The sequence below is a fragment of the Hyperoodon ampullatus genome (assembly GCF_949752795.1).
Source record: "Hyperoodon ampullatus genome assembly, chromosome: 9".
Lineage (NCBI taxonomy): Eukaryota > Metazoa > Chordata > Mammalia > Artiodactyla > Ziphiidae > Hyperoodon > Hyperoodon ampullatus.
The window spans coordinates 22,845,199-22,858,177 of record NC_136922.1 but is presented as its reverse complement, the minus strand read 5'-3'; the positions used below and the strand labels follow the sequence as shown (position 1 = coordinate 22,858,177).

The 12,979-nt window shown below is 52.8% G+C and overlaps 1 protein-coding gene across 2 annotated transcripts in view; it reads right to left on the bottom strand.

The window, feature by feature from the left end:
* The window catches only part of ADCY1 (adenylate cyclase 1), a gene marked incomplete at both ends in the record, with an annotated part of 118,954 nt that overhangs the window by 37,360 nt on the left and 68,615 nt on the right, over positions 1–12,979 (bottom strand). For both annotated transcript variants that reach the window (XM_079711780.1, XM_079711779.1), the window contains one exon: positions 11,343–11,498. In XM_079711780.1, the coding sequence (XP_079567906.1) occupies positions 11,343–11,498 (156 nt within the window). The remainder of the gene's footprint in view (positions 1–11,342; positions 11,499–12,979) is intronic.

Genomic DNA, 12,979 nt, shown 5'->3' with positions numbered 1-12,979 from the left:
ACTGTCACAATTCGCCCCTGTGCTTTGTTTGTTGTATCTTTGCACACGTGTAAAGATTTGTAGATGAAATGCTGTACAGATAGTTTGGCTGAAAACATAAAAGCTCACTGGCCAGCAGAGGGGAATAATAAATCAGTGATATTAAAATCTTCTTACAATGTCAGAAAGATAAAAGTCAGAATAAAGACTCTTTCCATTGAGAGAATGCTCCTAGATCAGTATGCAGCTAGAAATTTTAATAGGGAACATGCATCTTTTGGTAATAAAAGTCGTTAAGAACAAAATAGCACACACAAAAAAAGAAAATAAGCACTTGAAAAGATGTTTGACATCATTAGCCATCAGGGAAATACAAAATAAAATCACAAGGAGATATCACCGCACACTTATTAGAACAATAATATATTTTCTTTAAAAAAAGTGGTGACAGGACCAAGTGCTGGCAAGGATGCAGAGAAACTGGATCATGCAAATGTTGCTGATGGGAATGTGAAATGGTACAGTCACTCTGGAAAACAGTTTGCCAGTTTCTTAAAAAAACTAAACAAGGGCTTCCCTGGTGGCACAGTGGTTGAGAGTCTGCCTGTCGATGCAGGGGACACGGGTTCGTGCCCCGGTCCGGGAAGATCCCACATGCCGCGGAGCGGCTGGGCCCGTGAGCCATGGCCGCAGAGCCTGCGCGTCCGGAGCCTGTGCTCCGCAACGGGAGAGGCTACAGCAGTGAGAGGCCCGCGTACCGCAAAAAAAAAAAAACAAAAAACAAAAAGCAAAACCAAATATGACCCATCAATGGCACCCCTTGGCATCGATCCAAAAGTAATGAAAATTTATGTCCATGTAAAAAATCTGTACCTGAATGTTTATAGTAGTTTTATTTGTAATAGTCAAAATTGGACACAACCAAAATGTCCTTCAACAGGTGAGTGGTTAAACAAAGGTGGTCCATTCCAACCCGGCATACCAGCCAGCCATGGAAAGGAAGGAGCTATTGATCCCAGCAACAACCTGGAAGGACCCAAGCATAGAGCTGAGCACAAAAAAGGCCAAGTTCAAAGGGTCACACACTGTGTGATTCCGTTTATACAACATTCTCAAGGGACAGTTATAGGGACGGAGAACAGATTAGTGGGATCCAGGGTTAAGGATGACTGTTAGGAGGGAGAGGGTGTGACCACAAGCGGGGCGAGACCTTGGTGGTGATGGAAATGTTCTGTATCACAGTGTGAAGATGGTTACACTAATCCACCGCGATGAAATGGCACAGAACTACACACACACACACACACACGGTGCTCCAAAGCCCATTTCCTAGCTAGGGCATCATAATGTAGCTACATACAATGCAACTGGGAGAGGAGGACCAGAACCTCCCTGTACAGGCTGCTTGATTCCACAGCTTATATGTTTGAGATGGGTAGTATGTCAATTCTACCTCCAGAAAGCCGTAAAAATATTAAGTAAATAAACAAAACCCAAGTCACGCACAGTCTCCGCTTGGAAATAAATCATTGACCTTTTGCAGGACACCCCTCCAAACTTTTCCCTAAGCAGATACCAGCCTGTGAACGTGTATTTTCCAATCAGAGGGTCACATTTCCAATTCAGCAGGTACTCCTGTCTCCCCGGGGCCTGAAACCAAGCGCAGGAAGGGCTGCAAGCAGGAACGAGAAGGAACGGTGAGGTCCACCTTGAGTTAATGTGCAAGTCTCCTGTGCTCCTGTGAATTCTTTCTCCCTCTGGGACCTGACACGTTTGTGAACGTTAGGAAAAAAAAAACCCAGTTGATGTTGTGTCTGCGAGCCTGAGAGCCAGCTCTCCTGTTGGGAGGGGCCCGGAGGCTGTTAGCTGGAGGCGCACGCAGGCAGGTCATGTCACAGTCACCGGGTTTCAGGGTTTTGTGCTTATTCTGTGTGGGCAGGACTGGCTTCTGAGGGTCGAGGTTGTCCTTGGCACTCAGGGCAGCCGGACGTTGGGACCCAGAGATGTGCTCCCTCACCAGGTCCTACAGGGCACCTGGATGCAGAGACCACCTGCGCTCAGTTCCCTCCCTGGAAGACTTTTCTGATTATTAAACTGCGGCTCCATCAGTGGGACAGAATGGCCACCTCTTGGCAGTGGAATTACACATTTTTCCCTCTTGTCATGTTTTCCTCTTCTTTCCCACAACAATCATAAATTTCCTTAAAAAACAAATCAAAATCAAGTTAAGGGAAAAAGTTGCTTGTTTTGACGTGGAAATTGGGTCTCTGAGCCTCTTTCTTGAAGGGAAGCATAGTGGTTTAAGCGCAGGGACTCAAGAACCAGGGGCTGTGCAACCTTGAGTGAACTGCTTAACCTCTCTGTGCTCCAGTTTCCTGGTCTGTAAAATGGGAGCAATAGTGGCCACCTCATTAGCTCTCATGAGAAGCCAGAATGTTCATACTCCAAGAAAGGACTCCTGGCCCAGAGCAAAGTCCTCAAGCTGGCCCTCACTGTCCTTAGTGGTGGCCACAGGGGGCTCCCCCACTACTGCCACGGAGTCAGAGTCAGCGGGAAAGGCTGCAGGGAGCAGACTCTCGAGCCTCCAGAGCCCCAGTGCAGCACGGAGGCCCCGGCGAAGCAGACACTCCAGGAACTTCAGGCTCCTCATGGGAAATGGGGCGGGGCTGCCGAGGGGCCTCCTGGGAGAATCTCAGCAGACATCAGCTCCACCAGGCCGGAGAGGTGAACGCCGCTCTTGGTGCTGGTAGGGCTGAGCGTGGGGACGTGGAGAAGCGGGGCTCGGAGCCCGGCAGGTCAGGCAGTGGGCACGGAAGCTGCACTTTTTGCCTCTCTTCCCCTGACACGCTTCTGTCTCAGGCGCATCTCGCACCCCTGAGGTCGGGGTGTTCCAGACCCCTCTCCTCTCTGGGCACCATTCCTCTGAGCTGGAGTCCTTCACAGCCACGGGTCTCCAGGGTGGTCTCCGGACACTGGGAACTAGTTAGGTGTGCGCTCTGCTGCCGCAGGCCCTCCAGGGTCCCTGATACGGATCTGAGATTGAGACGCGCTGCTTTACTACTTTCCTGTTTTTAATGAACCAGGTAGGTCTTATCTACGAAAGCCAACTTCAGAGTTGAATTATACCTGCCACTAAGAAAGCCACTGGGTCTCAATCCACACCAGCACATTTCCATGGACCCACTGATGTCAGGGTCTCAGATGCAAGTGTGTGGCAGAGACTGCTGGCAGTCTCCCCGACATTCATACCCCCTTGGTCACAGAACCCAAGTTCTATAAAGGCATTGGTCTCAGCCAACGCACTGGCTTTCTCCCCTTCCCCTGTCAGCTTGCTGCAGCTGTGTGGCTGAGTTCTGGCCAATGAGCTATACGCAGAAGTGCTGCTAGGGAGCATCCTCAAGAGGAGAGAGATATGCCTTTTGCCAGCTCTGCCTTCTTTCTGCTGGCTGGAATGCAGATGCAATGACTGGAGCCCCAGCATTTATCTTGGGCCATGAGGTGGCAGAGCAGGCAAGCCGGAATAATGAAAGAGAAAGGGTCTGGTCAAGATGCTTGTGAAGCCACCACATTAGCCTTGAACTGCCTGCTCTCTGGATTTGCTTTATCCATGAGAAAACTAACCTCTATTTTGTTCAAGCCACCATGACTGGGGTTTTCTTCATATGCCATGAAACCCACTCCTGATTAGCAGTACCCCCGAGAGCACACATCTCTGAAGCGGCATTCCTGGATGCTATGACCCGTCTGCTCCTCCAATCCCAATCTGCCCTCTACCTGCCATGGGGTGTGGTAGTTACAAGAAGACGGGGTGGTGAACTGGGGGACAGGGACGATGGGGCATTCCCACAGCATGCAGCTGAAACCCTGGGCTGGGGTAGACTGGGCAGGCATGCACTTCCTGGGGCTGAGCCTGGGCACCCAACTTCCTGAAGCATATGAGCAGCTGAGATCAGTAAAAGTGTCCCCAAGCCTGCAAAGCACAGAGCTGCGTCTCAGGTCTCCTTTCACACCTGACACCCCAGGAAGGCCATGGTCTGAGAAACGGTCTCTGCCCAGCATCAGCCCCTCTGGGGAGCAGGCAGCAGTCGGCTGCTCTGCCTCAGGTCTTACCCAGTCCCCTCACATATCCAGCTCCCCACAGGGCCCAATGAGCGGCCCTGCCATCCACCCTCACCCACTGAAGGGACAGGCACACCCCAGGGGCTTGATGCTATCACTTCACAGACGATTTTCAAGAAATGACTCATCAGCCTAAGGACTGGCGGCTTTTCTCCACCCTTTTCCACAAAGAATTCCTTGTCTGAACCTCTCCCAGAGCAGAGGCAGGGGCCAGGTTCACGCCTCCCAAGGGGCATCCTCATCCCCACCGCCTCCTTGAAGCAGCTGCAAAATTCTCTCCTTCCTCTTCTCTGCAAGAGTCCGTATATGAGGGGGCACTATAGCTCCTTCAATGACCAGGAGAACCCACCGTCAGAGCCGTACGGGCTGGGAGTTTCCTCCTGGGAAGCAATTTAGTAAGACTTGAGTTCCTAACAGACAAAGGAGTATTCACATTTCCACTTTTGCCTGGGTCTTTTTGCTCTTTTGAGTTTTACCAGGAATTTGTCCATTTCATCTAAACTGTGAAGTGGGCTGTAAAGTTGCCACCTTACCTTCAACTATGAATGTGTTAGGATCTACACGATGCCCCCTTGCTCCCCCAGGGACAATGGTAATGGTGTGTTGGCTGGATTGTCATGGCTGACAGCTCGGGGTTTAATCCACTTCAAGGACATGGGCTGTCGGGGAGCAAGGAAGAGCAGAACCTCCTACTGGAACCCACTGGAGTTTTGCCAGACAAGGGTCAGCATAAGGGCTGAGCCAAAACTGGCCAGGAGGGGAGGGAGCAGCTGAAGGCACAAAGCTCTCGAGCAGGGCCATGAGGGATGGCTCAGTCGGGTGATCTCAGATGAGAAATCCTACGAGCCCCTGGAAACCGTCCTGAGGCATGAAGTCTTTCCTGAAGCCTAAGCAACGAGAACACCATGCCCAGATCCAGCCCAGCAAGTGTCTCTGCTCTGTCCAGCAGCTTACGGATGCCAGTGTAGGCTGTTCCCAGGTGGGCAGACCTGGCCTGTGTCTCGACCACGGTAAGTGACCTTCAGCTCAGAAGGTAAGTGGCCAATGGTGACTGTGCTCTGGTCTGGTTTGTCTGGGGCTGATGGACATAGATCCACCTCAGGTCAGTCTGTCACCTCAGGGGTCAGAGTGTCCTCTTGCGACAACTAAAAGCCAGTGACAAAAGAGTGGCACACACATCACCGTGGTGACAGAGAGGTGAGCCAACCGCTGTCCCTTGCAGTGGTTATACCTGGGGCATCCTGATTCAGTGGGGACAGAAAGCAAGTAAAAAGCTACTAGACGTCAAAGAAACCTTGGAGGAGCCTGTAATACCATTTACCCTGTAAGAGTCAGAGGAGAAAAGCCACCAGAATGATCATCTCAATAGATACTGAACACTATTTGCTAAAATTCAATATCTACTTCTCATTTTAAAAAGTGCAAACACTCACTCACAGGGCTACTTTCCTGAGATCATTAGGCACCTATTACTAATTCTTACCAAAAGCATCACAATTAATAAGAAAACTCTATTTGTTTTAACTAATTAAAGCCAGAATGAAAAAAAGAATGCCATTCATCACTATCATTTAATAAAGGATGTAAAAAAAGAAACAAAAAATTATCACTATTTAAAAGTGATACCACTGTATATCAAGAAAACCCAAGGGAAGTAAAAAAGTTATTACAATCAATTTCAATAAGCATGGACCAAACATAAGCTAGAATTTTATCTTCATCAAATTCAAGCAGAAATGGTGGAAACTATGTTTCTAAAATATTCCTAGCCATCTTTAAAACAAAAAGCGGGGAAACAGGGTAGCAAAGGTCCTCTGCAGACCGGAAACAGATCAGGAAGGGAGACGCAGCATGAAGCAATGAACAATGCTTAAACTGTGCTGAGGCTGTGCTGGGGAAGCTGTCCCAAGAGTGAGTGCGGAAAACATGGAGAGAACAATTTGGCAACAGCGATCACAAATTAAAATACATGCACCATTTAACGCAGCGATTTCACTACAAAGAAGTTACCCCAGGCTATCCTTGTAAAGTTCACTAAGATGTATAAAATTTTTTTTTTTTACTTAAGGATGTTCTCAGCACCAACGGCCAAGAGAAGAAATCTGGAAGTCATGTTCCCACGCATCAGCAAGGCACCAGGAAACAAGTCTGTCTGCAGGTGGAGGACCCCTGGTACGAGCCTCCAGGATCTCCAAGGTCTGTCACTGAGTGAAAAGACAGGGCGTTGGGACAGTTAAATAGGTCAAGTCTTATTGGCATTAACCTTCTAGCACACAGCCACGTTTTTCTGGGGGGGTGGACACAAAATGGTAAACAGTTCGTGGGATTGGACTTTCTGTATCATGGGTACATGTTACTTTTATATTTTAAAATAAATATGCTTAGGTAATTTTAAATCTGAAGAGAGGGCCAGAGGCAGCATTTTTTAAAAGGGGAGAGAGAACTGGGAGGCTCCTGGTGTACATTCTGGAAGAGGCAAATCTACTGGCAGTATTAGGGGACTCCATAGAGAGCGTCTCCCCACGCTGGCCGGGGAGGGGGAGGCTCATCTCCCACCTGCTGCTACAGGTTAACACTGGTGCTACAATCTCTAACCAGCTACACACCCACTCTCGCAGATACTCAACTCAGAGAAATCCATTTTACAAAATGATCGAGATGTAAGTGCACTTTCGTGAGCAAAAAATGCTGTGAATCATTTACTTTGCTTAAAAAAAAAAAACAGGGGCTTCCCTGGTGGCGCAGTGGTTGAGAGTCCGCCTGCCGATGCAGGGGACGCGGGTTCGTGCCCCGGTCCGGGAAGATCCCACGTGCCGCGGAGCGGCTGGGCCCATGAGCCATGGCCGCTGAGCCTGCGCGTCCGGAGCCTGTGCTCTGCAACGGGAGAGGCCTCAACAGTGAAAGGCCCACATACCGCAAAAAAAGAAAAAAAAAAAAAGAAAAAAACCCAAAAAAACAATAAAAGCAGAAATGACCTAAATATCAATGGAAGTTGAGTGGAAGTTGAGTAAGTAAACGGTCTCTCCCTAGGCTGGAAATCTACACAATGAATAGAGAATCCTATTTTTGAGGAATAGTCAATAATATAAAGAAACCCTTATGATACACTGGCAAGTGAAAAAAAAGTAACAAGCAGCAAACTGACTGTATATCATCCCATCAATGTTATGTAGAAATTTATAAATATACACACATCTAAGAAGCTAGAAGGACGAAAATGTTAATGATAGGTTGGTTGTGGGTGATTGGATTGTAGATGAATGCTTTTCATTTTCTTCTGTGTGCATTTTTGTATTTTTCTATATTTTCCACAATAAATTACTTTTATCATCAGAAAGGAATATTGAAGGAAGAAACAGAACAAGCGTAAGCATGCGGGGATTGGATTTACTGGAGAGCAGTACCTTGGACGTGAAGTGCCCTAAAGCTGTGCTGGAGCCCTGACACCAAACCCCAAAGCCCAGGTCCCTGCCCGGAGGTGCGTGCATGGTATCGCCACCTAGCGGCCGATTCACCCTGGGCTCCCACACCGCTGACCCAGGAGAGGCCAGGAACACGGGAACCCCAGGTGCGCTGTGCTCTGAGGCTGACCACGTCCATCTGAGTCACCCCCCAGAACCTGGGACACAGTGTCTCACAAACTCGGCACAAAGGCACAGGCGACAGTGGAACCCACTGCCCTGATTCCGCCGGCTTCCCCAGCTCCATCTCCAAGGCCCCCTCGATCAGGCTCAAGGTGCGGATAAAGTAAACGCAAGACAGGAACAGGAACGATGAGGCAGACCTCATCCTAAAGCAGATGCAGGATCTGAGACCCGCCGGGTAGAACGGCTGCAGGGCAGGGGCTGCTCTGCTCGGGGGTCATCGGACAGCACACTCATGTCATCCTCCCCAAATGTCCCCACTGGTGGCTGGCCCCACCCGTGCACAGCCTCTCCACCGCATCGTTCCAGGACCACCATGGACTCCCCCTCAGGCCACCTGCCCTGTCTTCACCCTCTGATGCCCTCCCACGGTGCCAGCCCTCTACCCTCCCCATCCTCGTTTTCGCTAATCGCGGGGGGCAGGTGGCAATGAAAGGGCACAGAGCAGGGCAGCAGAGGCCCGGGCTCCCAGCTCGGCTCCCAGCCTGCGGCACCTGCCCATGGGGGCTGTGCTCTCTGTCTCTCCAGCAGGGGAGCTGTCTGGGCCCATAGCGGCTGCCCAGGGGGCGTCGAGGCCGGAATCGGGAGCCCTGTGGACAAGGGGTCAGAGTCTGGAGGAGGCGGCGTGATGGAGATAGAAGCGGGCTGGGTGCAGGAGGGCGCCTGAGAGCAGAGCGCAGGCCTGGGCTGCAGTCTCCTCCGTCGGAGCCAGCCAGGCAGCAGCGGAGGTGTCCCAAGCACCAGAGATGTTGGGTGTGTCGGAGAGGGGGCCTGGGGACCCTGAGCACACAGGGGAGACCCGTGGGAGACTGTGGGGACAGGGGACCAGGGACGAAACCCAGGACACCACCACTCACGTTCCCAAGGGAGGCGGGAGGGCTGCAAAGCTGGGGAGGTGAGAGGCTCGGGGGACGAGGAATCCAGGAATCCAACCGTGACTCCTGACGCTGGAAGGAAAGGAGGGGGGGAAGGGGCCCTGCACACAGCAGATCTGCCTCCCCCCACCCCTGGGATGGGAGGGACGGAGCTGCACGGCTCCTGTCCTGGGTGTTGAGCCCAGGTGTACGATTCCTCCCCAACCTAAGGAGCCATGGCTGGGGCGGGGGTGTTGCTGGCGCTCTGTGGTCCGAGTGCGGACACCAAGCAGCCACCGGCCCCAGCGAAGGAGAGGCTGATGTTAGCTGTGCGGGCTCATAAGACACAGTCTGAATCCAGGGGTCATAGGCTCCTTTCACAGGTCAGCAGGCTCTGCCCAGGAAAAGCCTTATTAACTCCACCACCCTGGGCAATCAAGCAGGAATGATGCACTCCCTCCCCTCTCCGCACCCCAACCCCCCTGAGGAGTCCTGGGGACACCAAGCCTTGCCTCGGGCTCCAGGATGATGGCTTTGCACTGCCCAGGCTTCAACTAAAATTTGATTTTTCATTCATTGTGGATTCTTTTGGATTACATTTGATTTTTTAAAATATTGCACTATTACTTATCCTGATACTGAGGTGTTTTTTTTGGTTTTTTGTTGTTTTATAAATTCATTTATTTTATTCATTTATTTTTGGCTGTGTTGGGTCTTCGCTGCAGTGTGTGGGCTTCTCATTGCGGTGGCTCCTCTTGTTGTGGAGCACGGGCTCTAGGCGCATGGGCTTCAGAAGTTGTGGCACATGGGCTCAGTAGTTGTGGCTCACGGGCTCTAGAGAGCAGGCTCAGTAGTTGTGGCACATGGGCTGAGGTGCTCCACGGCACGTGGGATCTTCCTGGACCAGGGCTCGAACCCGTGTCCCCTGCATTGGCAGGCGGATTCTTAACCACCGCACCACCAGGGAAGCATATCCTGACACAGAGTTTTGAACGCATATTTAAATTGTGCACCTCATAACCCTCCCCCAGTCCCATCCCTGGTGGGGGGTCAAGTTGAATCAAGGGGGTTGGGGCCGGGGGTACTGCGGGAAGAAGACAGTGATTAAATCAAGGTTTCTACCCTGGCAATCTGGCTAACAAGAAAGCCTGACAGTTCTCCTTTTACAAATTCTGGGTAAATATATTAACTCATACATACTCTGAAATGTACAACTGAGCTGGCAAGAAAGTAAGGAAAATGACCAGAGGCCAGAAACGTCAGGACAGTAGGAATGCAGGCCAGGGAATGGTGCCATCAAGCTTTCATGGGGCTCACAGAAAACCAGGGGCCCCGAGCAAGATGGGCAGTGAAGTCAAAGCCCTCTGGCTGAACCCCAGACCCTGAGAGGCTCTGTCAGCAAACACCAACCAGGAGAGACCATGCAGTGGGGTTGGTCTAAGACAGCTGGCCTGTCTTAGACCTAGCTGTGTATCACCTGGGACATCTAAAAACCACAAGCCAGGCATTTAGCCTCCTGCAAGGCCGGTAGAGGAAAGGCCAATCTTCTTGAGGGAATTCACCAGCAACAGAGCTCCTAGGCATCTCCAGATAAAGTTTTCCCAAATAGGAGCTCATAATCAAAATCACAAAAAAATCCCTCTAGAATAAGGCACCACGAGTGAGAGTCAGCAGGATTTTGCTTCCTCCTGAAAAGCCACTAAAACTGTGGTGAGGGAATTCCTTTTAAAGGCGTAAAACCCACATGGAGGAAAAAATGAGAGTGTGGAAGCAGCAATGCAATCTCGGAAAGCAGGCAATCAGTCACTGCCGTGCAGACCCAAGAACACAGGTGATAGGGAAAGTCAGAATATTCAGATGGCACAGCCGTCGGTGCAGGGGCTGGAGGGCCGATGACAAGAGGACGTGGGGAGGACGCTCAAAGCTGCTGACGAAGTGGTGGAGCACAGGCTTCACCCCAGGCTGCCAGGACACGGCCCTCCTGCCCCAGAGGACCGGGGTCTTCCCTGAGGGGGAAGGCATCAGGGTCTCTGGCCCCGGGTTACAGACAGTATGTCTGTGTGGTTGAAGCAGACACTAAGGACCCCCCACCCCCGCCAGCCACAGTGCTGCACCTGCTCAGCTCCAGGCTTTCACCCCAGGCCTCGCCCCATCCCAGCAGACTAAAGACGAAGGTGACTCTGACCAACCCAAGAAGAAAGACGGAAAATCCTGCACCCAGGTCACCTGCAGGAACACCCACAAAAGGAACCTCCGTCAGGTGCTGGAGGCCATGCACCAGGAACTAGAGGGACTTAAGCCAGGAAGGAGGGGCCTCTGATATGAGAGCCAGAGAGGGAGGGAGGGGATGGCCAGAGATGCTCTCCATGGAGGTGAAGGGCAAGGCTGGGGTGACACCACGTTGAGGCTCTCGGGGTGCAGACAGAGGAGGTCAGGGGCTCCGGAACCAGCGATACAATATCTGACACGTACAAATATCCTGAAGACAGATTTAAACAACAGCTGGGGGACTGTAGCTTGAATTTACCGATAAATCCATGGAATGCCAAGTTGCAAAAAAAACCCACAGCATAATGAAAAGTGTTTTGCAGGAAAGCAAAAGCAGCCGAGCTCTGAACAGCATTTACAAGACTGTGAAAGGTGAACGGCGAGGGCTAATGGAGCAGACCGCAGCAGGCCTGCCCCGGGAGGACAGACGAACAGGAACTCAGAGCCGGGCCGGCACACGGGGGTGGGGCCCGCCTACCTTGTCGTCGTCCTCGCAGGTCATGACGTTGGAGAAAGGGATCTCAGCCTTGAACATCTTCCGGCAGTGCATGAGCTGCACCAGCAGGTAGCACACGGTCTTGAACTTCATCCTCTTGGCCGGTTTTATATCTGAGAGAATCAGCCCTGGAAATATCTGTGCGGACGTGCAGCAAAGAAAAACGCTGTGAGTAGACACACACGTCCTACCTCTTGCGGGGGGAACAAGAACTTAATGGGGCAGGGAGATCACAGGCCACTTGCTGAGGACCTACTGCTCACCAGACCCAGCAGGGAACAGAACCGGCAACCCAGTTCCCATACACGCAGGTCTCAACTACGCCCAATGCCTCTGAAACGAGAGCGATGCCCGAATCCTGGGGCAGATGCATGGATGTCGCCCAGCTGGGGCAGCACCACGCGGATGAGGGTCACCCACTGGCCCCCGGGGTCCCTCCTGCAGACCTCCCCTTCTGCCTTGCACCTTTCTCTCTCTCCTCCTCAACCCAAACTTCTCCAAAGGGGCTGCTCATTGTACAGACCTCATCCTTCTCACCCTCAAACCGCAGCCATGGCTGACGCTGGTGTTTAACTCCGTATGACGGGTGGGGCAGCATCCACTCATGGCACCAAGGCTCCCTCCTCTGACTCACAGCCTCCTGCATCCCGGCAGCGGCTCGCAGGCCTTCCTCCTTGGCGCCCTGCCCTCCGCTCCTATGTCCCCAGGTTGACCCCAGCTGGACACCCAAACCTCTCACACCTGCCCTTCTCTCACACACTCACTCCCCTTCTCCAGAAGTCAGCTCACCCTGCCCTGTCCTGCCCTGAGCCCCATTTCTCTCCCCTGGCCAGTGCCACCCCCATCCACAGCTCCCACATCACATGGGGGCCACCGCATCCTGGCCTGGAGAGCACTGGCCCATGGATGCACCAGGACAGTGAAACCCGAAGCTCTCCCTGACCTGCTTGTATTCTGAAGAAGTACTGTGGCCATCTGTATCCCGTGCCCCTCACCTGAGCCCTGCACCCCTCACCTGAGCCCTGCGCCCCTCACCTGAGCCCTGCACTCCTCACCTGAGTCCTGCACCCCTCACCTGAGTCCTGCATCCCTCACCTGAGCCCTGCGCCCCTCACCTGAGCCCTGCGCCCCTCACCTGAGCCCTTCACCCCTCGCCTGAGTCCTGCACCCCTCAACTGAGTCCTGCACCCCTCAGCTGAGCCCTGCGCTCCTCACCTGAGCCCTGCGCCCCTCACCTGAGCCCTGAGCCCCTCACCCGAGTCCTGCACCCCTCAGCTGAGCCCTGCGCTCCTCACCTGAGCCCTGCATCCCTCACCTGAGCCCTGCGCCCCTCAGCTGAGCCCTGCGCCCCTCAGCTGAGCCCTGCGTCCCTCACCTGAGCCCTGCGCCCCTCAGCTGAGCCCTGCGCTCCTCACCTGAGCCCTGCGTCCCTCACCTGAGCCCTGCGCCCCTCACCTGAGTCCTGCGCCCCTCAGCTGAGCCCTGCGCTCCTCACCTGAGCCCTGCGTCCCTCACCTGAGCCCTGCGCCCCTCACCTGAGCCCTGCGCCCCTCAGCTGAGCCCTGCACCCCTCAGCTGAGCCCTGTGCTCCTCACCTGAGCCCTGCGTCCCTCACCTGA